The sequence below is a fragment of the Eubalaena glacialis genome, chromosome 1, assembly GCF_028564815.1.
Source record: "Eubalaena glacialis isolate mEubGla1 chromosome 1, mEubGla1.1.hap2.+ XY, whole genome shotgun sequence".
Lineage (NCBI taxonomy): Eukaryota > Metazoa > Chordata > Mammalia > Artiodactyla > Balaenidae > Eubalaena > Eubalaena glacialis.
Window position 1 is genome coordinate 81730170 of NC_083716.1, and position 27117 is coordinate 81757286.

Consider the following 27117-nt stretch of genomic DNA (forward strand, 5'->3'; position numbering starts at 1 on the left):
TCTGTTCTTGCATGTTGTCTTCCTTTTCCGATAGAACCCTTAGCATGTTAATCACAGCTATTTTAAATCTGTAGTCAGATAATTCCAACATTTATGTCATATCTGAGTCTGGTTCCGATGCCTTCAATCTCTACACACTGTGCTTTTTGACTTTTAGCATGCCTCATGATGTTTTTTTGAAAGCCAGACATGAGGTACTGGGTGAAAGGAACTCCAGCAAACAGGCCCTTAGTGATGTGATGATAAGGTATGTGGGGAGAGGAAGTGTTCTGTAGTCCTATGATGAGGTCTCAGTCTTTTGATGAACATATACCCCTGGACTGTGAACTTCACCAGTGCTTCTCAGCTATTTTCTACTCTCTTAGGTGGGACAGGATAGCTAGAGTGGGCTGGAGTTGGGTATTCCCCTTCCCCCTGCATCAGTTAGGCTCTGATAAAACCCCAATAGTTTAGGCTCTGGTGAAATGGTTTCTTTTGAGGGAAGGTCTTGTTCAGAAGACTGGCATGCTCTGGCGTATTTCAAAATGTTTACTTTTCTCCTTCCTTTGCTAGAAGCATGAGGGAATTTTTCTCCAATATTCACTGTGAGAATCTGGTAGAGTTTCTGGAGATCTCCCAAAACCGGGCGCCCTCTGGAATTTCTAACTCCCAGACTTGTCCACATTGAGCCTCCAGCAATTTCTCAATTACAGCTTAAGTTTTCCTCCTCTGGTACTGGTTCCCTTGGAGGTTTGTGCCCCAATAAGTTGTGATTCTCTAAATCTACTTGTCTATCTCTCCAATTTTTGGACAGTGGTTTGTACTGTGACCTCACTTCTGTCTTGGATCTAAGAAGAATTTTTGATTTTTCAGTTTGTTCAGCTTTTTACTTATTGCTAGAACTTAGTGACAACTTCCAAGCTCCTTTCAAGGTGATTTTTCTTTCCTTTTTTTTTTTACATCCTCAAATGCTTTTTAAAGTATATTTAATTCTGTTTGGAGTAGACTTAGAGTTGTTTTTATGATTTGTGTTTTGTTTGTGGGAGGAGCTTTCCTCATTTAGTTGTGTGAAAATTCATGTGCTCATTTTCTGCAATATTTTATTTTCTACTTGTTCATTTTTGTGAAATAAAGGAGTTTTACATAATTCGTAGTTTAATGATATGCTTTTCTGTCAGGCCAGCCATGTCTAGGCAGTTTAGTGGGTTTATTATTTGCTCGTTTTGCTGGGTAAGGAAGGGTCATTCTCTGATTTTATGGCTCTCTTTTGTTTTATAAGACCCTAAAATTTCCTCTTTCCTTTTTCTTGTTTTTTTTTTTTGTCTGCGCCACACGGCTTGTGGGATCTTAGTTCCCCAACCAGGGACTGAACCCAGGCCCTTCATAGTGAAAGCACAGAGTCCTAACTCCTGGACTGCCAGGGAATTCCCCCTCTTTTCTTCTATTCTTCTTCACCACCCAGTTACCAAACAACCCTTCTTCCTTACTTTTTGCTTTTTTTTTTTCTCCCCCAGAAGCTGGCATTTGGAAGACTGTCCTTTTAAGCCACCCTTTTTCCTTTAAACAGAGTCTGTCCCTTTAAACCAAATGCCAGGACCTTAGTCTGCCTATTCCTTAAATGACAAATACTTTGAAATCCCTTACCTGCAGTCATGCTCTGATAAACCTGTTTTTTTTTAAATTGAAATATATTTGGCATATAATATTATAAGTTTAAGGTATACAGTATGTTGATTTGTTACATTTATATATTACAATATGATTAGCATTCATGTTGGAATATAAACTGGTATAATCATTTTGGATAACTGTTGGGCAGTTCTTTAAAAAGTTAAACATATACCTACATGTGACCCAGTTCTTCCCTTCCTAGGTATTTACCTAAGAGTAGTGAAAGCATATGTTCATACAAAGACATATACATGAAGTTTGTAGCAGCTTTATTTTTAATAACCCAAAGCTGGAAACAATCCAAATGTCCTTCAGCAGGTGAATGGATATACAAATTATGGTAACCATAAAATGGAATACTACATAAGAGTAGAAAAGAAACAAGCTATTGATACACATAACAACATGAATGAATCTCAGACTAATTATGCTGAGTGAATGAAGCCAGTCAAAAAAGAATGCACACTGTATGACTCTACTTACATTAAGATTATAGAAATGCAAACCATAGACTGGGTGGCTTAAGCAACAGAAAATTATTTTCTCAGATTCCTGAGGACTGGATGTCCAAGATCAAGGTGCCAGCTAGCTTGGTATCTGGTGAGAATTTCCTCCTTGGGTTGCAGATGGCTACTTTTTCCTCATATGTCCTTTTGTCTGAGTGCATGGGGAGAGAGGGGGATTGATTTATCTTTCTTCGTCTTCTTATAAGGCTACCAGTTCTATCAGATTAGGGCCCCACTCTTATGACCTCATTTAACCTTTATCACCTCCTAAAGACTCTGTCTCCAAATACAGTTGCATTGGGGGTTAAGTCTTCAACAAATGAATTTTGAGGGGACACAATTCAGTCCATAGCAGGGACCTAGAAGGAAGGAGGCTTAAATCGTAATGTGTGTTTTCTATGCTGCCTAACACATTGCCACAAAATCAGTGCCTTAAAACAACACACAATTATTATAGTTTCCCTGTGCCAACAGTCCGGGTATGGGCTAGCTAAGTCCTCTGCTCAGAGTCACACAAGGCTGCAATCAAGGTGTCATCCGGGGTTAGGATCTCACCTGAGGTTTGGAGTCCTCTTCCAAATTAACATGGTTGTTAGCAAGTTCATTTTCTTGCAGCTGTAGAACTCAAGGTGGCTTGCAGCTTCGATGCCAGGATGAACGTCTCTTCATTCTTGTCTCTGATCTTTAGACTCTCTTTTAAAGGGATCACCTAATTAGGAAAGGACCAGAACGAATAAATCTCCCTTTTGATTAATTTAAATTCAAATATTAAAGACCTTAATTACACCTGCAAAATCCCTTCATTTCTACCATAATATCCTATCACCTTTGCCATACTTTAGAAGCAAATTACAGGTCTTTAAGGATCATCTTATAATTCTCCCCAAACAAATCATGTCAGATTTTGGCCTGGGGAACCATGGATGTAGTTTCTATTGGGTTGGCCAAAATGTTCGTTCAGTTTTTTCTGTAAGATGGCTCTAGTAGCGCTTAATTGTCTTTAACTTCATTCGAAACAATTTTGTTAGATTGTACTGTGACAGCTGTCTTATCAGCGTGCATTAAAAAAAACCCATCAAAATTGGTGACTTTTTGTGTAGCCATTTTAATATTGAAAATGGAAGGAAAAAGCAACATTTTCGGCATATTATGCTTTATTATTTATTTCAAGAAAGGTAAAAACGCAACTGAAACGCAAAAAAAGATCTGTGCGGTGTCTGGAGAAGGTGCTGTGACTGATCGAATGTGTCAAAAGTGGTTTATGAAGTTTCGTGCTGTAGATTTCTCTCTGGGTGATGCCCCACGGTCGGGTAGACCAGTTGAAGTTGATAGCGATCAAATTGAGACATTAATTGAGAACAATCAACGTTATACCACGTGGGAGATAGTCGACATACTCAAAATATCCAAATCAAGCGTTGAAAATCATTTGTACCAGCTTGGTTATGTGACTCGCTTTGATGTTTGTGTTCCACATAAGTTAAGCGAAGAAAACCTTCTTGACCATATTTCTGCATGCGATTCTCTACTTAAACGTAACGAAAACGTTCCGTTTTTAAAACAAATTGTGATGGGCAATGAAAAGTGGATACTGTACAACAATGTGGAATGGAAGAGATCGTGGGGCAAGTGAAATGAACCACCACCAACCACACCAAAGGCCGGTCTTCATCCAAAGAAGGTGATGTTGTGTATATGGTGGGATTGGAAGGGAGTCCTCTATTAGGAGCTCCTTCCAGAAAACCAAATGATTAATTCCAACAAGTACAGCTCCTAAATAGAACAACTGAAAGCAGCACCCGATGAAAAGCGTCCGGAATTCGTCAACAGAAAACGCATTATCTTCCATCAGAATAACGCAAGACCACATGTTTCTTTGATGATGAGGCAAAAACTGTTACAGCTTGGTTGGGAAGTTCTGATTCATCCATCATATTCACCAGACATTGCACCTTCAGATTTCCATTTATTTCGGTCTTTACAAAATTCTCTTAATGTAAAAAAATTTCAATTCCCTGGAAGACTGTAAAAGGCACCTGGAACAGTTCTTTGCTCAAAAAGATAAAAAGTTTTGGGAAGATGGAATTATGAAGTTGCCTGAAAAGTGGCAGAAGGTAGTGGAACAAAACGGTGAATACGTTGTTCAATACAGTTCTTGGTGAAAATGAAAAATGTGTCTTTTATTTTTACTTAAAAACCAAACTCCAATAAAGATGTTAAAAAAAAAAAAAAAAACCGAAGGAACTTTTTGGCCAACCCAGTATTTACTGATGAACGATAATTCACACATATAGACATGCAAGTATTTTTACAGAATAAATGTGTCACTTTTATTTATTGTTATATTTGTTTAGTACCTGCCTTATTCTCAAGATAGCTTTTGGTAGTAATTCCTACAATTGATGAATGGACAAACACAAAATATACAAGTCATATACAGAAATAACTTTTTCACAAAAATATGCATACACACCAAGTTCACTGACACAATAAGTTCTTAAAACATTCACATAACCTAACTAGAAAGGACAGGCACCACTATTTGAGCGTTTTCCTTATGACAGACACTGTCATATCTCCATGAATACATGCCTTACATAGACTGCTCTGTTTTGTTACTGGAGTGTGTCTTTTAAAAAAAAAATTCAGAATATATTTTGAATATCCCTTGTATGCTTTAGTATACTTCTTCTACTTTATCGTATTTAAAGGCTGCTGCTTATTACTGTACTTTGTACAGTAATGATGATCATAATTTACTTTACCAATAAAATCTTTTGAATGTTTGTATTGACTCAACTAAACTGTGAAGGACATTCTTTATATGTCTTGAACAATTATTAGATCAGTATACACCCCAAGAAGTGGAATTACTTGAGTAAAACACTTAACTCATTTAAAACTTTGATACAGACTAGCCTCTGGAGTCTTTGATGAATTATACTGACAGTAGAAATGAATGAGAATGAACAATTTCTCAAACTCACGTAAATCCTGGATATCTTAAAATTCTGTTCCAATTTTTTGTGCCAAATATTCTTCTACTTTAACATAGAATTTAATTTTCTCTTGATGACTTTTCTCTTTGTTCTTATTATTCATTTGCATTTTCTTTTTTGTTAAAAGCCTGTTTGTGTTTAGCCTATCTTTATTTCAGTGTTGATCCCTTTATTGATTTGTAAAACCTGCTTATTAATTAAAACAAATTACTTGTCTCTCATATCTGTAACAAATATGTTTTCCTAGTTTATTAGGTTTTAAATCTTGTTCATCCGCTCCCCCCAAGATTGAAGTGTTTAATATTTCTCTAATAAAACTTTTTGGTTATCAAACTTTGTGGTTTGTCTTTGGTGTCATGCTTTCCTAATCCAAGGATTTAGTATTTTTTAAAAAAAGCACATATGGTCTCTAAATATTCTTGAATCCATGAGAAATTTGTTTGTTGTAATATATGAGGTATGTATAAATTTTTATTCCAGATGACTGACTAGTAGCCCTAACATGATTTATTAAATCTTCCATTCTTTCCTCACTGCTTTAAATATTATTTTTATTATATAGTAATTCTTAAAAACCTGTTCCTAAATTCACTTATTCCTGGAATTAATCCTCTATGGTGTCTAACTTTTGAAAATGATGAGACTCAAATGCAATGGAACGGGTACTTTGTTCAAGCAGTTAAAATAGAGAGAACAATCAAAGAGAGTGTCCCCCCACGCATGGGGATCAAGAAAGGTTTTATAGCAGAAAGAACTGTGGACAATTTTGGTAGACTTTTGTCAAGTAGGTGTTGTGATCCTGCAGAAAGGAGTTGTTTTCTTTGTAATTTAGCCTGTCGCAGTCCATTTTGTCCTGTTCTTGGAAGTGGTGACTCCACGAAGGAATTAAGAGAAAGAGGGTCAGTCTTGGTACCTAGAGAAAAGAGGTCAGTGTAAGTGCAGGGAAGAAAATTTCACAGTTCTCCAACATGGAATCAAGACTGAATGATTTTATTTATCACAGTAGTATCATATTGGTTATAATTTGATAAGTATTATTATATTTTTTCCAACTGTTTTCTGGCCATTATCAAATTTTTCTTTCTTCTGGATAAAATTTTATTGTTCTGCAAGGTAAATATAAATAAAAAGGTAAATAAAGTATACAAATAACAAAAAAAATATTTTAAAATTTGCTCAGATTCTGAGTTCTGGCAAAAGTATTTACATTTTCCATCCACAGAATGCATGCCTATTTATTCAAGTCTTTTTCAACGTCAAAATGCAAGGTTTATAAGCTTCTCCATATAAGTTATCTCTTAAAATTTTAGTTACTTGCTATTGTGAATGAAAGTGTTTTCTGTTTATCATCAATAATTGATGTTATATTTTCCAAGAAAAATTTCAGGGTATATTATGTAGTGAAAGGATCATCATTAATTTTTACATCCACAAGATTTGATTCTGTGCACGCAGTAGTTAAGCACAGTTACCTCTGGGAGATTTTGTGATATTCACTTTTTCTTTTCTTTCTGTGCATATATTTTCTGGTTTATTTACAAATTTTTGTATTGCTTCCTTAATTTGGAAAAGTTAGTTTCTTTTTCTTCAATTTCGAGGCAAACTCTGCTTGATAGAGATGCTGTTTTCTTACTGTATTACTACATTCCATTTTTTAAAAGATTTTAAACTAAATTTCCTATTTACAAGAACTGATAACTGACATACGCCTTCCCTTCCATTAGTTTTGTGTCTAAAAGACAGTGTTTTAAATACACCCCAGTCCTTTTACTTTTTCCTTCTTTTATTGAAGTTTCTATCTTCAATCATACAGAACAGAATAAAAGTGATCACTCATACACCATTGTCTATATTGAACACATTTAATTTTGCTGTATTTGTTTTGTCTCATATTTTGCTGAAACATTTTAAAATAAATTAAATATAGTCCATTCCTTAATATATCGGTATGTATCTCTAAAACTAAGTACATTCATTATTAGCACAACCATAGTTAAGCTTTCACAGTTGTCCGCAAATGTCTTTTAAACAGATTTTTTTCTCCCCAAATTAAATTTAGTTGTTATTGATATTATAGGTAGAGCCTAACCTCCCGGGATGAGGGGAGGGCAATGAAAACTCCAGAACTACAGGCCTTCCAGAGCAATCTTCCAGCCCTTCAAACAAGATAGATCTACTTCAACAGTTATACCGTACTAAGAAGTGGCCGCGAAGGATTACGGTAAACGTAGTTTTTGATTTGCGAGCCCAGCAGAACTCCAGCCCGGCCGCCAAGTACCCTGCGCATGCGCCGCTTCGCCATTTTGTTGGTCACCCTCCTGGACCTGGAAATTTCGTGAAGTCCGAAATCCCGAAGTTTCCAGATTTCTCAACAACTCTTAAGATCCCCGTTTCCCACCTTCCAGGAAGCAGAGGTTAGAGCGTGGGCTGGGTAGGAGGTGGCGGTGCCTCGCGGTGGGAAGGAGGGCCGCGGACGCTGCAGCAGGACCCCGAGATGGCAGGCGGCGGCGTCTCGAGCAGGACAAGGGGCGGTTGGGCAACAGTAGGGCCTCAGCTCTGATGCGGTGATGCCAGGCCCTATGCCCCCGTGAGCGGGGCATATGCGCATGCATGCAGGTGCGCTCAGCCCCTGGGAGTGGGCGGGGCCGCGTGAATTTGCAGCCCGGCAGGGCCCGTTTTGGTTTCCAGCTCTGCAACGGGGTGACACAGGCATTCTGTAGTTTGTCTTTGTCCTCAATGGTTCTGATTTCTAGGGGGCCAGTATTCCAGGGGACAGTACGTTCCGGGGGATGCAGACTTAGAGTTCTGGATGAAGGTTCCAAATATGAATATTTCCTTTAGTTTTAAATCCTCGATTCTAGGGAACAGATCAGCTCCTGTGAGTTTAAAGAGCTGGAACACTAGGAATAGAAATCTCACACAGAAGAGAACCCTTGCGGCATTTGGTCTCTCTCCACAGTTTCGGGATGGAGACACAGTCCCAGAAAGGAGTAGATCCCAGAACTGCAGGGTACAGCAATTTTTTTTTTGCCTTGAAAAATTTTTTTTGTTTTAAATTTAAGTATAGTTGATTTAGAATGTTGTGTTAATTTCTGCTCTACAGCAAAGTGATTCAATTATACATATGTGTACATTCTTTTTTATATTCTGTCCCATTATGGTTTAACACAGGATGTTATATAGTTCCCTGTGCTATACAGTAGGACCTTGTTGTTTATCCATTATATATATAATAATTTGCATCTGCTAACCCCAAACTCCCAATCCATCCTTCCCCCAACCGTTTCCCCCTTAGCAACCTCAAGTCTGTTCTCTGTGTCTGTGAATCTGTTTCTGTTTCATAGATAAAGTTCATTTGTGTCATATTTTAGATTCCACATATAAGAGATATCATATGGTATTTGTCTCTTTATGACTTACTTCACTTAGTATGATAATCTCTAGGTCCATCCATGTTGCTGCAAATGGCATTATTTCATTCTGTTTTATGGCTGAGTAGTATTCCATTGTATATATGTACCACATCTTTTTTATCCATTCGTCTGTTGAAGGACATTTAGGTTGTTTCCAGTGTCTTGGCTGTTGTGAATAGTGCTACTAGGAATATAGGGGCACATGTATCTTTTCAGCAATTCTTCATCTTGCTGAGTAAGGTGTTGTCACCACATCCACTACATCAAAGACTGGGACAGTGAATATTTGGGGGCAAATTTTAGAAACCAGAAATGAGCTAGTCCCTGGATGGCAAAGGGCAGGTTGCAAAGGACATGTCATTTCCCTGGGGAATTAAAACAGCATGGTCTCGAGAAAGAGGTCATTAGTCACAGTTAAGGAAGTTCTACTTACAGCCTTTCCTAAAAAGTCTCACCTTCCTTGGTTTACTCTCATTATTTCCAGATTCTGAACTGAATTTACACCATGTCCATCAGCACATATGGCATTTAAGAATATGCTTAAAACATTCTTATGGGAAACTGTGGACAGATTTGGAAAATAGTTTAAAAATAGACCTTACCTCAAAGCACTTCACTTTTTTTTTTTGAGAGCTTTTTGTGGATTATTTCCCTCAGTGTATAAACAATATTAGTGAGATCCTGCTGAAACAATACAGCATGAGTATTTTTCTGGTCTCAATGGTGGGTAGGGGGTAAGACCAGGAAGAGTTGCTGAGTAAGCATCCTGGGCCTTTTGTGGCAAGGGAGGCTATCTATCAGCTTGTCTAGATATGGGACTGAATGGGAAGGGAAATGTGAGGTTAGAAAGCTGTCAGTGTCAAACAACAAAAATGGAGCGACGCTCTTTATTACGATTTACCCCTGACGTTTGAGAAATGTGCTATGTTTTATTTCATTGATTTTGAAGTTAAGTAAGCTGTTATCACATTCTATGAGGCCTGCAGCTTGAAGCTGGTAAGAGAGATGCAGGTTCTATTGAATGCCTTGTTTAAGAGCTCAGTGCTGTGCATTTTAAGAAGTGAAATGAGTGCTTTGGTTACTATCAATAATGTCTAGAACTTCAAAGGGGATAAGAAGTGTCTTGGTGAGGCCTTGTATTGTGGTTTTAATATGTGCAGAGACATGTGTGACCTTTATATTTTGGGTATCTGTGAGGCAAGAGGTTCTCAGAGTTATTTACTTCAAAGAGGGCCAACTTTGGATAAGGAATTGTTATTGCTGTCATTGAAAAGAGCACTTGGCCTAAGAGTCTGTAAGAATGTGCAGATGGGGCTGATTGTTGGTCAAAGCATCCAATGTTAAGATGACAGGCTGAATTTGCGATAAGTTGTAGTCAACTACAAAGTTAGAGAGCACAGTCTCCACATAAGACTACCCTCACTTCTGAACCATCTGCAAGTTCTGAGGATTCCCCCAGTCACCCCCAGGTTTGATAATTCACTCACTGAAAGCTGTTCAGTTTGTGATTATGTTTTATTACAGGGAAAGGATATAGATTAAGATCAGCCAAAGAGACACGTAGGGCACAGTCCAGGAGGATTCCAACTGTGAAGCTTCCTTTTCTTCTTCATGTGTAAGCAGGACACATTATTCTCCGGGTATTGATGTGTGACAATACGTGTAGAGTATTGTCATCCAGGAAAGCTCATCCAAGCCGCATTGTTCAGTGTTTTTATTGGGGTTCCATTATGTAGGCATGATTGATTGATTACCCACGTGGTTGAACATGGTCTCTGGGTTGACTGACACTGTATGATCTAAAATCCCCACCCTAAGTCACATTGTTGGTCTTTCTGTCAGGGCCAGCCCTACCCTAAGACTGTACATGTATGGCCAGACCCCACCCTAAATCACATTGTTGAGATTATCCCATAAAACCTAAGGCTCCTAGGCAAACAAAGACACTACAATCAGGCATAACATTCCAAGAGCCCAGAGATTACCTCCCAGAAACCAGGACAAAGGCAAGACCTTCTCTTTGGGGAAGGCCACATTATTACTGCACAAAAGTTGAGCCAGTTTTGCTGACCCATCCTTGAGTCCCATCCTTGATCAAGGACATCCTGGTTAAGGGATAAAGCAGTAGCTCTCCAGCACATTCCATCATGTTTGATGGTGGCACTGCCATCTATAAAATATATAAACTCCATTGCTGTTCAGTTAGTTGATCTCAAGCAGCTCCCCAAGTAGCCATGGAGTCTGCAGAGGGTTCACCTTCCCTTGGATTCTGACAAGGGACTCACCTCCAGGAGACGTCACCTCCTCCATGAGATCATGCTTGCAATTTGTGCATGATGGCAGGGCTGTTAAGGTACAGCATGCATAGCCGGGTAAAGATGTGTCCCTTCAAAGGTAAAGGCAAATGGTGGCTGAGAGGCTGTTAAAATAGGCACTGAACAGAATATGTTGACCAAATCTGTGACTGCAAAAGTGTTTACCTATTGCTCACTGGGTGAAGTCAGTAATTTCAGTAATACTGGGTGTGAGGGTCTTAATGGGTGGGACCGTGGCATTAAAAAACAGAAATCCACCATGAGGCACCATTTATTCTTTCTAGGTTTAAGAACAAGCCGAATTGGACTGGTAGATGAAGAAGCAGTGGGGATGATCACTCCTCTTTTAGGTAGGTTTTATATAATGGATTTCAATTCTTAAAAGCCCTGTTTTAATTTATAATCATCTGTATTAACTACTTTAACTAGAGAGGAAGCTCTGCGAGATCCTGTTCTGTCGAGCTCAATGTAAGTGCCAAAGATTTAATTTAATTTTAACTTATTACTTGTTGGGTCAGGTTGAGTCAGAGTGTCATGCCCACTATGGGATATTTTAGAGCAGTGGGCACCTATAACAATGGGGAATTTAAGCAAGACAATAGTTCTGAGGGTTAAGATAAGGTGTCCTCTATTTTATGATTGGTAATTCTCCTAAAGAGAATAGGGGCTACTTTGGTACAGGGTACCCTGTTTAAAATTTAGCAAGTATAACTGTTAACTATAGCCTCAGGATTGATTAAGGCCATGAAAGTTTGCCAATTGGTGCATCTCAGCAGATGTAAAAGTTAATTTAACTTATGTTGTAGAGGTGCAAAAGCCAGTCAACACCCTTTTTATTATTCTGCTGAATAAATTTTTTCTTTAGTAAATTTTAGGTTTTGAATTGGATCAAATTGTGAGACCTGTTTCATCTTGTTCTTTCTTCCCTCATGTCCAGCTTTGTTGCTTTTGTTGTCATTGCTGGGTATACTTTGCGGGTCCTTTCTATCCTTCTCGTAAGTATAAATTTCTTTCTCCAAAAAGTCTCGAAGCAGAATTTTCAGGGTTAAGGGCTTCCTCCATGGCATTTGTAGGGATCTAGTGAGCCATCTGCTTTTAGGAGCGACTTTTAGGAGTGACATGGTAATTGCTGTTACTCCACATGACTGCCCACAAAAGGCCCATATATTGTACAGGATAGTAGTCTTTCTCCTGAGCGCTCTATACAATGCAGACCAATGCCTGGTTGACATACAGCCACTGGCCACAAGGTTAAGTCCGGGTTCCTAGTGTCTGTTACGGTTCATGCTGGAGTGGAGACACACAATTCAATTTTAGGCACACATGTAGGTCTGGGCTGAAACACATGACCCAAACACATGACCCAAAGAAGGACCCTAGTTCCACACTCTTGTCCCTAAACACCAGTTATACACAATTCAAACTGAGTGCAGTTTCCAGCTTTGGTCAGTAAAATCTATGGCAGAGGCAGAGGCTCAGGATGGACCCAGCAAGTGCAGCATAAAACAACAGAGCTCAAAACACATTCTTCCCATCAGGTAGCAAAACCTGTTAGCTAGCCAAAAACCAGAGAAGAAAGACCCCTAGATCGTGTTGCTCATTGTCTAGATTATTCTGCTGCCAGGATATAAGTGGCCCCATGGAGTGCAGATTAAAACCACTCAAGCCCAAATTTGGTTTGGATGTCAAGACACACGTGCACCAAGAGGGTGTAAAAAGATTTTTTACTCACATCATGTGACTTTCTGGGCAGAGCAGCGTAGCCCCCAAGCTGATCCAGAACCTGCTTGAATGCCTTGACAGAGAGTGGGAAGGAGTGGCCTGGTTTTTATTGCAGTTAGGGGCTAGGGTTGGGAAAGAGAGCACACATGTGGGCCAGAAGATACATGGGTTTCCTTGTCAGTTGGCCTGGATGTGGGGCAGAAGGGAAAGGCAGAAGTGGGCTTGAAGCCTACAGCAGTCAGAATTTAAAATGGAGTCAAACTCTACCGCAGTGCTGATATACCACCTTTTGTTTATTCATTCCCCAGGTGATGGGCATTTGGGTTGTTTCTACTTTTTGGCTATAATGAATAATGCTGCTCTGAAAGACTGTATACAGCTTGTTAAAAGGAAACGGACACCAGACTTGAAAATCCCCCAGCAGACAAAACCAGTTAGGCCACATAAGCAAAACTTAACATAGGTTATTTCTTGAAATGCCTCTGATAATCATAAACAAAACTTAAGTCATCTTCCTAAAATGGTGTTAGATAATCACTTTTCACTAATCTCCTGCTGTCTGGAAAACATCATTGTAATAACTAATCATTGTAAAGGTTAGATACCTTCTCATTCTCACTTTGTAAACCATTCTGTAAGGACATGCCTCTGAGCTTCCTGACACGTTCCGTTTGAAGTCTCCCTGGTTCACAGTCTGTTCTTCTGTATGCACAATAAACTCTTAAAATTTTAACTTGATCTGGTTTTATATTTGGCAGACCCTTAGTGTGGATATATGTTTCCTTTCACTTGGGTTGATTCTATGATCTTTTCTAGGATTCTGCATTGCATTTAGTAGTCATGTCTGCTTAGGCTGCTCTTGGCTGTGATTATATTCAAAACTCATCACTTTCTAATTAAGTTCCTTCATTTTACTCATATCTGTGCTCTTGAGGCTATTTATTTATCTACTTTATCAATATGGTGGAAATACTATTGAACATCTCTTCCCAACTCTCTTCAATGACATCATGTTAGTAATTTGAAATTGATCATAACAGGAGTATTTATTTATTTATTTTTATGACAGGGATATTTATGCCTCAGAAATTGGCAACCACAACTCAAGGCTTTTTTTTTGAGAGGCTGTTATTAAATATTTTATTCTGTTGATTCTACATTCTTTCTCTTTTAAGGAACCAAGAGGACATTGTCTCATAGGAAGGCATTTTACCCAGTAGTGTGCAGATTTTGCAGGAAGGTAAATCAAGGAGCTATGGGAGCGGCCAGATCTCTTATGACTCATTTCTCTTTCCTTGTGTCTCAGTTATATCTTCACAGGTCTCTATATTTTTTAAAGAACGCAGAAAATGAACAAATCCCAGGTGAGTTTTTATAAATGTAGAAACAGATAAATGTCAGCTTAGCAGGAAATAAGCAGATTAGTAGCAGGGCAAAGGTGGTATGTCACTGACCTTCAAGTCCTTAATGTTTAAGTTATAGATGCTAAGCTGCACATTTGTCTGTGATAGCAATAGCAGACATTATTTCAGGAAGTGCATTGAAAATAAGGAGGAACCAAACTGATTCTTCATGGGACATGAAGACTTTCCTGACATTGGAGTCTGAGAACAGCCTTTTTGTTATTGGTCATCAAAATGTTGATCTTGGAAAAAAAAAAAAAAAAAATGTTGATCTTGGGACTTCCCTGGTGGCACAGTGGTTGAGAATCCACCTGCCAAAGCAGGGGACATGGGTTTGATCCCTGGTCCGGGAAGATCCCACATGCTGCGGAGCAACTAGGCCCGTGCACCACAACTACTGAAGCCCAAGCACCCTAGAGCCTGTGCGCCACAACTACTGAGCCTACGCACCGCAACTACTGAAGCCCTCACACTCTAGGGCCTGCGTGCTGCAACTACTGAGCCTGCGTGCTGCAACTACTGAAGCCTATGCGCCTAGAGCCCGTGCTCTGCGACAAGAGAAGGTCCCACTCGCCGCAACTAGAGAAAGCCCACGCACAGCAACAAAGAGCCAACACAGCCAAAAATAATACATTTTTTTAAAAAAGTTGAACTTGTGAGCATTATTCTAATAACAACCTTGAAATAAATGAGGGCTGTTGCCACTTATGGAAGAGGGCATGGTAGAAACAGAGGGCATATTGCCAAAGCATAACTGGTATAAATTATCAAGAGACCATAATACCAGAGTCTAAATAGATAGCTGTTCTGTGGTCCAGCTTAAATCTGTGATAAAACCTAGTATTTTGAGGAGTAATGAAATGGGCAGTCCAAATAATTTACTGTAACTTCTTCATAAGAAGTTTTTTGGGTTTTGTTTGGGTTTTCATATGCTGGTTTTCAGCAGAAATTTCAAATTATGTTTTCTGGAAAATATTTCTGCATATCAGGTTTCCATTGCATGCAAGTTTGGTTCTTTCCCAACACCTGCCTGAATTTGTTCTGGTGAAGGTCACCAATGAGTTTGATCTTATTGACTGCCAACATTTCATCTTTTCCAATAAAGCATTTAATATCTTGTGTCCATCTAGGCACTACTTTAGATGCATCCCATAAATTTGTAGTTCTGTTTTCATTTTTGCTCTATGTAAAGTATTTTCCATTTTTTCTTGAAACTTCTGTTCAACCCATGGGTTATCTAGAAGTATGTTGTTTAATTTCTAAGTAGCTGGAGATTTCCACAGAGCTTCCTGTTATTGATTTCTTGTTTGGCTAGAGCACATAATGTATATGATTTCTTTTCTTGTAAATTTGTTGAGATTTGTTTTATGGCCCAGAATACATTCTATTTTGGTGAATATCCCGTGTACATTTAAAAAGAAAGTGTATTCTAAAGTTGTGGGGTGGAATGTTCTATAAATGTCATTTACGTTTAGTTCAGTGATAATGTTGTCTGGGTATTCTGTATTTCTCCAATTTTATTTTTACTTCTATCAATTACTTAGATAAATATTGAAGTCTCCAACTGTATTTTTTTTTGTCTGTCTATTTTTCCTTTCAGTCCTATCAGTTTTTACCTCATATATTTTGAAACTCTTTTGTTAGGTGCATACACATTTACTTTTGCCTTGGAGAATTGACCCTTTATCATTATGTAGTGTGCCTCTTTATTTTTTATAATATCCCATCTTATGCAGTCTATTTTGTCTGATATTAATGTAGCTGCTCCAGCTTTCTTTGGATTATTATTTGTATGGTATTTCTTTCTTTATCCTTTTACCTTTAATTTTTCATGTTTTTATAGTTAAGGTACACTTCCTATAGCCAGTCCTGTTTTTTTTACCCAATCCAACAATCTGGTTTGATTAGAGCATTCACATTTAATTTGATTATCGGTATGGTGAATTGAGATCTTCCCCTTCCTAGCTATTTTCTATTTGTTCTATTCTTTGTTTCTCTTTGTCTTTTTCTTCTCTTGGATTAGTTGCATATTTTTTATTACTCCATTTCATCTTTCCCATTGACTTATTATTTATACCTCTTAAGTTTTTAAATAGTTGCCCTAGGGTTTATAATATACATTTTTAGTTAATCAGAGTCTCCTTTCAAATATTAAACTACTTGATGTTTAATATAATGACCTTACAACAGTATATTCCCAATTCTTCCCTCCTGTCCTTTGTGCTATTATTACATCATACATTTTACTTTAACATATGCTATATACATACAATACAACGCTACTCTATTTGCTTTAGACAGTCAGTTGTCCTTAAGAGCAAGGATCACAGTCTACAGCCCATAGGTAAAATTCAGCTGGCTACCTGCTTTTGTAAAAAAGTTTCTTGGGAACAGACACACACATTCTTTTATGTCTTATCTGTGGCTACTTTCACACTACAGTGATAGAGTTGAACAATTGCAATATTTAATGTATGACCCACAAAACCTAAAATATTTACTGTCTAGCTCTTTAAAGAAAAAATTTTCCAACCTCTGCTTTAGAGCAATTATAAAATCAGGGCAGGAAGGATTAATTTAACTACACTTTATTTATTCCATTTCTATCACTCCTTTTTGTGTGTGTGTAGATCCAAGTTTCACTCTGATTTCATATTCCTTTCACATTTCTTAGAGAGTAGTTCTGCTGGTGAAGAATTCTTTAAATTTTTGTTTTTCTGGGAAAGTTTTTTCAATCATTTTTGATAAATATAGAATACTTGGTTGACAGTTATTTTCTTTCAGCACTTTAGGAATTTCACGCCATTGTATTCTAGTTTGCATGGCTTCTGGTGAAAAGCCTGCTTTAATTGTTATCTTTATTCCTCTTTTGTAGTATTTCTTTGTTTACTGGCTACCTTCAAGATTTTCTCTCTCTCTTTTTAAGCGGTTTTAATATGTTGTGCTTAACTGTGCTTTTAGGAGGACTTTATGCTGCTTGGTATTCTTGAGATTCTTGGATCTTTGGTTTGTTTTCTGTCATTAATTGGGATAAATTTTTTTAAAAATAAATTTATTTATTTATTTTTGGCTGTGTTGGGTCTTAGTTGTGGTGCGCAGGCTTCTCATAGCGGTGGCTTCTCTTGTTGCGGAGCACGGGCTCTAGGTGCATGGGCTTCAGTAGCTGTGGCACGTGGGCTCAGTAGTTGTGGCTCACGGGCTCTAGAGCACAGCCTCAGTAGTTGTGGTGCATGGGCTTAGTTGCTTCACGGCATGTGGGATCTTCCCAGACCAGGGCTCGAACCCATGTCCCCTGCATTGGCAGGCAGCTTCTTAACCACTGAGCCACCAGGGAAGCCCTAATTGGGATAAATTTTAAGCCACCGTTTCTTAAAATGTTTCTTCTATCTCATTCTTTCTTTTTTTTCTGGGTCCCAGTTATGCATATGTCAGAAAATTTGATTGTATTTCACGGCTTTTCCGTGTTTTTGTATTCTTTCACCCTCTTCACTTTTTCTTCTCTTTGAGTTTCAGTTTGGGTAATTTCTATTGACCTGTCCTCAAGTTCATTTATTCTTTCCTTGATTGTTAACTGCTGCTGAGCCTGTTGAAGACATTCTTCATGTCTGTTTTTCTGTTACTGTGTTTTCGTATCTAGCATTTCTATTTCCAGCATTTCTCTCTGCTGAAATTACCCATCTGATTTTGCATGTCTTCCACCATTTTTGTTAGAGTCTTTAATGTATTAGTTATAATTACTTAAAATTCTGTCAGATGGTTTCAAAATCCATGTCACATCTGAATCTAGTTCTGATGATTACTTTGTGTCTTGGTAGTATCTTGTTGGTTTCTTTCCTTTTCATATATTTCATAATTTTTGGTTGAAACCCACATATCTTGTGTTGAACTCTAGACCAAGGTAAATAGATTTTATTCCTGGAAATGGGCATGACTTTCCTGGTAGGCTTTTAGTCCAGGGCTTTGAGTTAATCTAGTTCGGTGCTGGCAGGATTTGAGATTTGTTGTTTGTGTTACTACCCTCAGTGCACCACAGGCTTCAAATTTCTGTAGAGATACTTTGTGTTTTAGGATAGGGTTAGTTTACCAAAAGTTACGTCTGTTCCTTTCTGAGTTTTTAGATTTTCTCTTTGTGCCTCAGAGAGAGTCTTTTTGCATGCTTTTTATTTATCTCTAGTCCATCTGTCAGCAATACTCTATAGGTACTTGTAATTCCAAGCTTGTTAGCTTCGTGGTGGGAAGCAGTGGGCAGAGTGTACCTTATTCCAATACAGCCTCAGTCTCGGGGATGCTCTGAGTCCCTGGGTCTTCGGGACGTGGCCTGCTTGGTTTTCTTGCCCCTTCCCCAGCTGTAGTTGTAGGCTCAGTGCATAATCCTTCCCTTCTCCCAGGAATACAGTAAGTGCCCAGTGGGGTTTGTGGAGAAAAGTCCTTTAAGAAGGTGCTAGCCCCCTCAGTGTCTGTGGCCCACAGGGGTTTCACACTTTTGTGCCAGCCCATACCCAGTCTTCATCAATTAATATGTCACCTATTCTGGTGGGATTCTTTCCTGTGGTCCAACTCAGGTAGGCAAGAACATACATTTCCCCTCTCCCTGCAGGTACTGTCTGTTCTGAGTTTTGGGGCACTTCAAGTGCTTTGAGAACGTTGGCCCTCTGATAAATTAGAAAGCAGTTGTGAATTCGAAGTTACTAGGCCCATTTCATTGTAGGAATGAGAGTGGTTCTTTTTCTTGCTTTCTATATCCTGAGGCAGAAGCTAAAGTCAACCCATGAGTTTTTAATGCCTCCAATATTTTGTGCTATGTTGCCTCATAAAGAACATCCATCCAGCATGTTGAAGGCCTTAAAGCTTTTCCTCTCCAATTAAACACAAGCTATTGACAAAAAAATAGAGTTAACTTTTCTTTCCTGACCCCAGTATACTTTTTACATATTCTAATGTATACTAGTAACACCTTATTTTTGGAGTTTTTGAGTGTATTGTGTTTGTGTAGTGTTTAACTTTTTGGAGAACAAGAAGAATGTTTTATTCTTCTTACTATTCACAACAGCCAGGACATTTCAAGGCATAGTGCATTAATAGATTAAAACAGAAGCAAGATTTTAAAAAATTATTTCCCTTTTATAAAATCTAGTATGAAATAATGTACATATCATAACATATAAACTCTCAGCAGTGAACTAGTAAGAATTAGTTTCCATACTTTTTTTCTGTGCCACCCCAATTCTGACCACTTCAGACTGAGCAGAAATGTACCGTTCCAGGGGTCAGTGTCATTCAGGGATGTGACTGTGGGCTTCACTCAGGAGGAGTGGCAGCACCTGGACCCTGCTCAGAGGATGCTGTACAGGGACGTGATGCTGGAGAATTATCACAACCTTGTCTCAGTGGGTAAGCAAAGTTTCCATATCAAAGTGTGAATAGCATGCATTTTATTTCTTAGACACCAAAACTTGTGATCTTTTGTGGTTAATGTTGTTGAGGCTCTTGATTCAGGAATCTGAGATTTTTCATTTCTTCTGAGTACCAGGAAGAAAGTATTTTCACATCCCATGAAAGGTTTAAATGAGCCCATCAAGGTGCTGCTCTAGAAACCCTACCTTCTCCCTCCTTCAGAGTTGCTATAGCCCATTCAGTGTGGCCCAAATTCTGTCATTTTTCCTTCTACAGGGTATTTCATTACCAAGCCAAAAGTGATTTTCAAATTGGAGCAAGGAGAGGAGCCATGGATATTAGAGGAAGGATTTCTATACCAGAGCTTCCCAGGTGAGTTAGTGAGTACCAGGCAAGATGAAGCCTTGGGAAATTATATTCTAGGTGGTTGGTTTAGGAGTTGATCATTTAAAATGTTTTTTAAGACTCTCTTTCTAATGACACCTCCTTTGGAAGTGTAGAAAGGATAACTGTATGATAAAATTGAAAGAGGGAAGGGTAATGGCTGAGAAAGAATGTAAGCTTATTTTCTGATTGTTAAAAGCTAGGGGTCCAAAGATATCATTTACGCAGACAAGTCAAGTAATACAGGCATTTGTATGTTTAATAGTACAAAGATAAAGACTAAGATAGGTAATAAAATCTACTAAAATTTGGTTTGTGAGGAGAAGAGAGGAAACACTGCCTTCACTGTTACATGTCGTAGAGTATTACTCGATACTATCTAAACAAATAGGTAATTAATGGAATTATAAGTTCATACTTATAAGATTGACAACTATAACAATATTACAGCCTTCCTAATTGCAGGATTGTATTTTTGTTTGTACCTAAAAACAATGAAAAAACACCTTTAATGTGCCTAGAGAATATTCGCAAACAAGTGAAAGGATATCATGCTAAAAGAAAACCCTCATAAATCCTACAAAGCAGAAATATGACATTGCCTAGTCACAGTCTGATAAAACCAGAAATTGGTAACAAAATTGTCAAGCTCACAAGACAAGTTATTTCTTTTATTTTTCCTTTTGTATTCTTGAGTATTTTTTCTTAGTAAACTTCTAATATTTCTCATATTCTAACTTTCTACTGACATCAAGAACCATATTTCCTCATACTTTTACTTTTTTCCATTTCCTGTTTTAGTTGGTGAAGTTTTGCTGTTGGTGGTGGTGGTGTTTTTGTGTTTGTTTCACCTTGAACATCTTTTTCAGTAGCCTGACTGGATAAAACTGTGCTCCCCCTATTATTTATTTCATGTTATTTAATTACTTGCCTGACATTGATTATCACATTATGGTCTGATTTGGCTTCCTTAATTTTATTTTACTATTGCCCATACTCATGCTAAACATCATTTGATCCCCTCTCCTCAAATGCCATTTAGGCATATGAGATATTTTTCTGTGTCACACCTTTCTTCATTGTTTGCTTTCCTTAACTAGATACTAAATAAATTAATAAATGAAAAGTGCTCAGAGCATTACTTAGTATATTATAAAAGGTTATTTTTACTGTTACTACATTGCATATCCTTAAAGTGTGGGTTAAGTTTGTCATCTTCCAAGAAACAGCTCCTGGTGTTCGGGCCCATATCTTCTCTTTCTTCTCTCAACACTCAGCATGTAGTGGGTCTTGTACACAAAACTAAAACTAAGCCAAAGTCATATAATCTGTTACCTAATAATATCTAGCTTTTTTCACACCTGGTTTATGATCTAACAAAGAAAATGGCCACTGGGTTACTCTTTCTTGCTTTGGTTATATATATATAATCTGACATAGACTTCCGATAAACACATGTTTATTGGAACCAGATAGAGGAAGAACTTCATATTCTGAAAACACCATGAAGGAATTCTTTCTGAGTACATGCTCAGGTCATATTGGGACCTAATTGCACATGCCTTGTGATGCCTTACCATGAATCTTGGAATTTTTTTACTAATTGGAGTGATGAATCATAGATTTCTGATTTTATGTAGAATTCTGCTCAGCTCATTAAAGCCATCACCTTTCAAAAAAAAATTGCGATGCTTTGCGATAATTCTGGTTCGTCAAATATAAAATGGCATAGCGTCTAAACGTTTGTGTTTGAAAAAGCTTTCCAGGTAATGATGATACACGTAGCATGTTGGGGTCTATTGATTTAAAATCACTCAAGTTCAAAGGAAATAAGAGAGCTAACAACAGCTGCTGTGCGCATTGGTGGTTGCTAGATCAGAGCAAACTATGGCCTGTAGACCTACCACATGTTTTTGTGAATAAATTTTTTTTTTGCAGGACAACTGTGCTCATTTGTTTGTCTGTTTTTGCAGCACAACCATGCTCATATGTTCTTTGGCTGATTTCATGCTCTAATAGCAGAGTTCAATATTGTGACAGATGGTGGCCTGTAAACCCTGAAATATGTACTATTTTGCCCTTTAAGGAAAAGTTTACCATCCCCTGGTTATAAGAATGAGAATAAAATTGCATGAAGCACTTCAAATTCAGCATTTAATTAAGAAAAACTTGTCATATTTTTTCAATTCTAAGAGACCATAGTTTGCAAGTAGACCATTATCTGATGAACGATTAAGGAAAAAATATTCTGCGCATTATACTGTGACCTGCTGATCACAGGTCTATGATCAATTGTAAGACACACCCTGATTTTAGAATGTTCAATATATGTGTCTTACGGTAGATGAAGTACAGTACGTTACAAAGCAGTGCTATCTAAGGTTGTGTTAAAACAACAGGTCTAGACAGGAACTACTTTTAGATTTAGAGTAAATGTAACTTTTGAAAGTTTAGAAAGTAGGAAGATTTGAGAAGGCATTCGTGGAGATTTGGAATAATAGTATCATTGTGACAGTTTTTTTCTAGATACTAAGTAGAGCCAAGGCTGAGTGAGAGAACACATTTTCAGCTTGTTGTGAAGAGTGGGCAGTTCAATGAGACAAAGAACTGACTAGACTGGGGCAGAGGTTATTGATTATGGAGCTGTAGAATGGTAGCTTGAAAATCTGATGGGCATTTAGTTGGTGTAAATTTTGTTTGCTAGAATGATGACTTGTAATAGTTTTCTATGTGGTACTTGGTCAGTGGTTTTTCAGCTTGGGATAGACTTTGTTGCACTGGATAACAAATGTGAACAAGACTTTCTAAATGGTAAATAAACATGTTTGTTACTCATTTTCTAGGACTGGATTGAAAAATATGTCCCTTAAATTCTAATAGTATGTAGAAGCCTGAAATGTAGAAATGTGAGATGTGAAATATAAAGCAAAATTAAGTGTTAGTATTGTGGCATGGGCAAGGTTTTAAGGAAAAGTAAGCGAAAGTAAATGTGATTATCATGGTAGTTTACCTGTCGAACAACTATGATAGATCAATATTAAGGTATCACAGCCAAAATAGAGCAATGCGTCAGATCTAGATTGCCACAGGATGACTTAGTCTGCCATTGTTTTGTACTTTCTTTTGTACATTCCTGAGAATCATGGCTAAAAGGGAAATTAGAGTGCAAGCTAATAACTCTTCCCTCAAACATGAGGCAGTTGGTGCATTCAGAAATTTACTTTGCCGTTATGTGTAGAATGGAAATAAGGGAAGTTCAACTGGAGCATGAAAACTTGTCACAATGTTATTAAAAACAGTGTAGATTTGAGGATATTAGACCTACTCTGTAGTCCATCTCTTTATTTTCCCCATTAACACCTTTATCTACTGGTTTTCCTTGTCACTGAAATTACTCTTCATTAGCTCAGTTGTACACATCCCAGTCTCTGTGATTTTCCTCCTACCCGAAGCTACCACTTCTGTAAAATCTTCCGTCCTCTATTTGCTGTTTCTTGAGTTTACATTTTCATTTCTACCCACTTTGAGAGTTCTGTTTGTAAAATGCTGAATAATTACATCTGCCTATTATTAGCTTTTCTCCCTTTTCTCCACATTTGTTTTCCCAAACAAACTAGATGGGGAAGAGTCACTTTGATCTTGAGAGACTCCTGAAACCAAAAGTCAAATATATAGTACGACATTTGTATCTTAGTCCAATTCTATTAGAAATCTGTTCAAATTCTTATGGTATGTTCAGTATTTTCATTTCTAGAAGGCTGCAAAACTCATGACCTAACAGAGAGAATCCAGGACAACCAAGACAAATATTTGCCACAAGTTGCATTCAACAACAAAACATTGACTACAGAGAAAGTTAATGCTTTAGGAAAATCATCTAATATGAGCACAAACTTTGTTTCTTCAAGAATAATGCCTTATAAATATGACTTGTATGGAACGAGTTTGAAAAATACTTCAATATCAATTAGTAGTAATAGAAACTTTTCAAGAAAGAAGCCTGATGTGTTAAATATACATGAGAAATTACTTGTTATTAAGGAGGAAAAATCTCATACTCAAGGGGATTCTTATGAAAATAATCAAAATGAGAAAGCCCTTGATCGTAATAATGGTATTATTCAGCACCTAAATATCCAAACTTCAGAGAAGACGTTTAAATATAATAATGGTGGGAAAGCCTTAGAGAAAAAGACCGTGATAATCCCACATAGGCAAATTCATACAGGAGAGAAACTCTGTGAATATAACGGACATGAGGAAACTTTCTGTGAGAAGTCCTCTCTCTTGAAATGTCATGGAATCTACGTGGAAAAGAAACAACATGAAAGCAGTCAAATTGAAAATAATTGCAGCAGAATGTCACACTTCACTCAACTTCAGAAAAATCAGAGAGGAGAGAGGCTATTCAAATGTAATGAATGTGGGAAAACATTCAATCACAAGTCAAACCTCACAGTGCATCAGAGAACACATACAGGGGAGAAACCCTATGAATGTACTAAATGTGGGAAGTCCTTCCAACAGAAGTCAACGCACGTGGTCCATCAGAGAGTTCACACAGGAGAGAAACCCTATGAATGTAATTTATGTGAGAAGACCTTCAGTCACAAATCAGCCCTCACAGACCATCAGAGAACACACACAGGAGAGAAACCCTACAAATGCAGTGAATGTGGGAAGTCCTTTTACCGAAAGTCATCCCTCACTCAACATGGGAGGACTCACACAGGGGAAAAACCCTATGAATGTAATGAATGTGGGAAAACTTTCTGCCAGAAGTCAGCTCTCATTCAACATCAGAGAACTCACACAGGAGAGAAACCCTTTCAGTGTAATGAATGTGGTAAAACTTTCCGTCAGAAGTCAGCCATTGATATACATCAGAGAACTCACTCAGGAGAGAAACCCTTCCAGTGCAGTGAATGTGGGAAATCTTTTCATATGAAGTCAAATCTTACTAAACATCAGAGAACTCACACAGGGGAAAAACCCTATGAATGTAATGCATGTGGAAAGAATTTCCGTCAGAAATCTACCCTCACTAATCATTTGAGAACTCACTCGGGGGAGAAACCTTATAAATGTGGAGAATGTGGGAAAACTTTCTGCCAGAAATCAACCCTTACTAATCATCAGGGAATTCACATAGGGCAGAAGCCCCATGTGGCACAAACTGGCTATGTTTTTCCCAATACTCATTTCCTTTTTTGTGTGGGTACACAACTAGTTAAGATTTTCTAGCTTTCCCTTGATGCACATGAGGTTATGTGATCAAGCTCTGGATCAGAATGTGGGCATAAGTGATGTACATTATTTCCAAGCCCGTGAAAGACCTCATTTGGAATCCTTCCTACTTCCCACTCTTTCCCTGTCAAAGGTCATCCTCAGGACAGCTTGGGAGCGAGGCATTAGAGATTACAGATTCACAAGTTGGAAGAAACCAGGGTCTCTGAATGACTCCCTGAGCAGAGCCCTCCCTTCTCTACCATGACCCTTAAGTCTTTTCAGGAACAAGAAATAAACTTGCATTGTGTTGAGCCATCACATGTTCAGGTCTATTTGTTGTCATCCTGTATTTCATATACCCTGTGAATCTAATGATGGAGTGAGAAACACTGTATGTCAGAGAATTCAGTAAGAGAGAACCCCCTGTCAGTATCCTGCATTTTAATAACCCTTCATCAGCAAGTCAAACATTTTGTAAATCAGATATTTACCATGGAAAAACCCCAAGATGAAATGGCTGTAGGAAGATTTTCACAAAGACACAGATTTTACTGAACATCAGATAATTGAGAGTAGAATAAAACCTTATAATCTCAAAACACATTTCAAAATTTGTATATCAGAGAATATGTGACAGAAGAAAATTGTCAGTTTTAGAAATGTTGGGAGCGGCTTCCCTGGTGGCGCAGTGGTTAAGAATCCGCCTGCCAATGCAGGGGACACGGGTTCGAGCCCTGGCCCGGGAAGATGCCACATGCTGCGGAGCAACTAAGCCCGAGCGCCACAACTACTGAGCCTGAGCTGTAGAGCCCGCAAGCCACAACTACTGAGCCCACGTGCCACAACTACTGAAGCCTGCGCGCCTAGAGCCTGTGCTCCGCAACGAGAAGCCACGACAATGAGAAGCCCACGCACTGCAACGAAGAGTAGCTCCCGCTCACCGCAACTAGAGAAAGCCCGCACACAGCAATGAAGAGCCAACATAGCCAAAAATAAATAAATAAATTCATAGAAAAAAAATGTTGGGGGAATCTTCATCTGGAAATAATCTAATTCTAGAAGCAAGGTTTTGGATGCAGTACCAAATATCTTATTAGAAATATAACAGTATGTTTACTTAGTCATGCTCACCATGGAATATGTAGCTTTAAAAAAGGCACAAATGAGTTGAAGCATCAGAGTAGCAGCTTTCAATGTGTATGTGAATAGCCTCTGAGCTATGTCAGGCTGATACACATGAGTATGCTCTTTAACACCTATTTCATGTATGTTTGATTTTTGTTTTGGACCCCAAAATAATCATAGTGGAATGATGATGCTTACCTAAATAACTTTATTTATATCGGGGCTTTCTATACTAAATACTATTGTTGTTTCATCATATATTTACACCACAACATATATTTTAAAAGACACATTGAATGCATAAAATGTCACATGTCCTGTGTTCTCTTTGGTGACATATATAAATGGGTATAAACATTGTTACCAAACTGTCCTTTCAGTAAATGACCCAAACAATGTTTAATAGAATCAAGGTTTACTTAAAGTATGCAACGAACCAGCACACAATTGTTTATAACACACATCTGAGTTAATGTTCAAAAGTAGCCTTGAACATTAGTACTTATACTTTACAGATTAAAAACAGCACTTGTTGAAGAAGTTACCCCCATTTTACATTTTTGATATGTCTAAGTGATATGCTTATATAAATTTAGGTGTGAAGCCCAGATTTTATGTGAGCCAAGAACTATCTGTGTTTGTATTTAGTGTGGTAGAATGCCACATTTTTCTTGCTTGAATTATGTGACATGGCATTGTTTTCTCAGACAAGCTGTTCTATTTCTGCCACTTACCATTTGTGTGACCTGTGTAGTGATTTAATCTCTCTGTGCCTCAGTTTCCTCATTTGCAAAATGGAGATACTATTACGTACTTCACAGATACTGAATAGTTTGACTTGGAGCGTTCTGTTATAGCCAAAGGCATTTATGTTCAGAACTTGAACTTCAGAAATAAAATTGTCTATCATTCCATTGTTTGAAAGGAATTTCTATTTGTTAAGTTGACACAAGAAGATTCTTTTTAGAACTTTCCAT

The 27117-nt window shown here is 37.9% G+C and overlaps 1 protein-coding gene across 1 annotated transcript in view; it reads left to right on the top strand.

Annotated features, from left to right (window-relative positions):
• Positions 1-26328, top strand: part of LOC133091282 (zinc finger protein 782-like) — a 33913-nt gene extending 7585 nt beyond the window's left edge. Inside the window, exons 2-7 of the mRNA XM_061190384.1 lie at positions 7233-7569; positions 11168-11233; positions 13912-13969; positions 19273-19399; positions 19679-19774; positions 23526-26328. Coding sequence (XP_061046367.1) covers positions 13955-13969; positions 19273-19399; positions 19679-19774; positions 23526-25030 — 1743 coding nt within the window. The 5' untranslated portion in view covers positions 7233-7569; positions 11168-11233; positions 13912-13954 and the 3' untranslated portion in view covers positions 25031-26328. The remainder of the gene's footprint in view (positions 1-7232; positions 7570-11167; positions 11234-13911; positions 13970-19272; positions 19400-19678; positions 19775-23525) is intronic.
• The last annotated feature ends 789 nt before the right edge of the window (positions 26329-27117 follow it).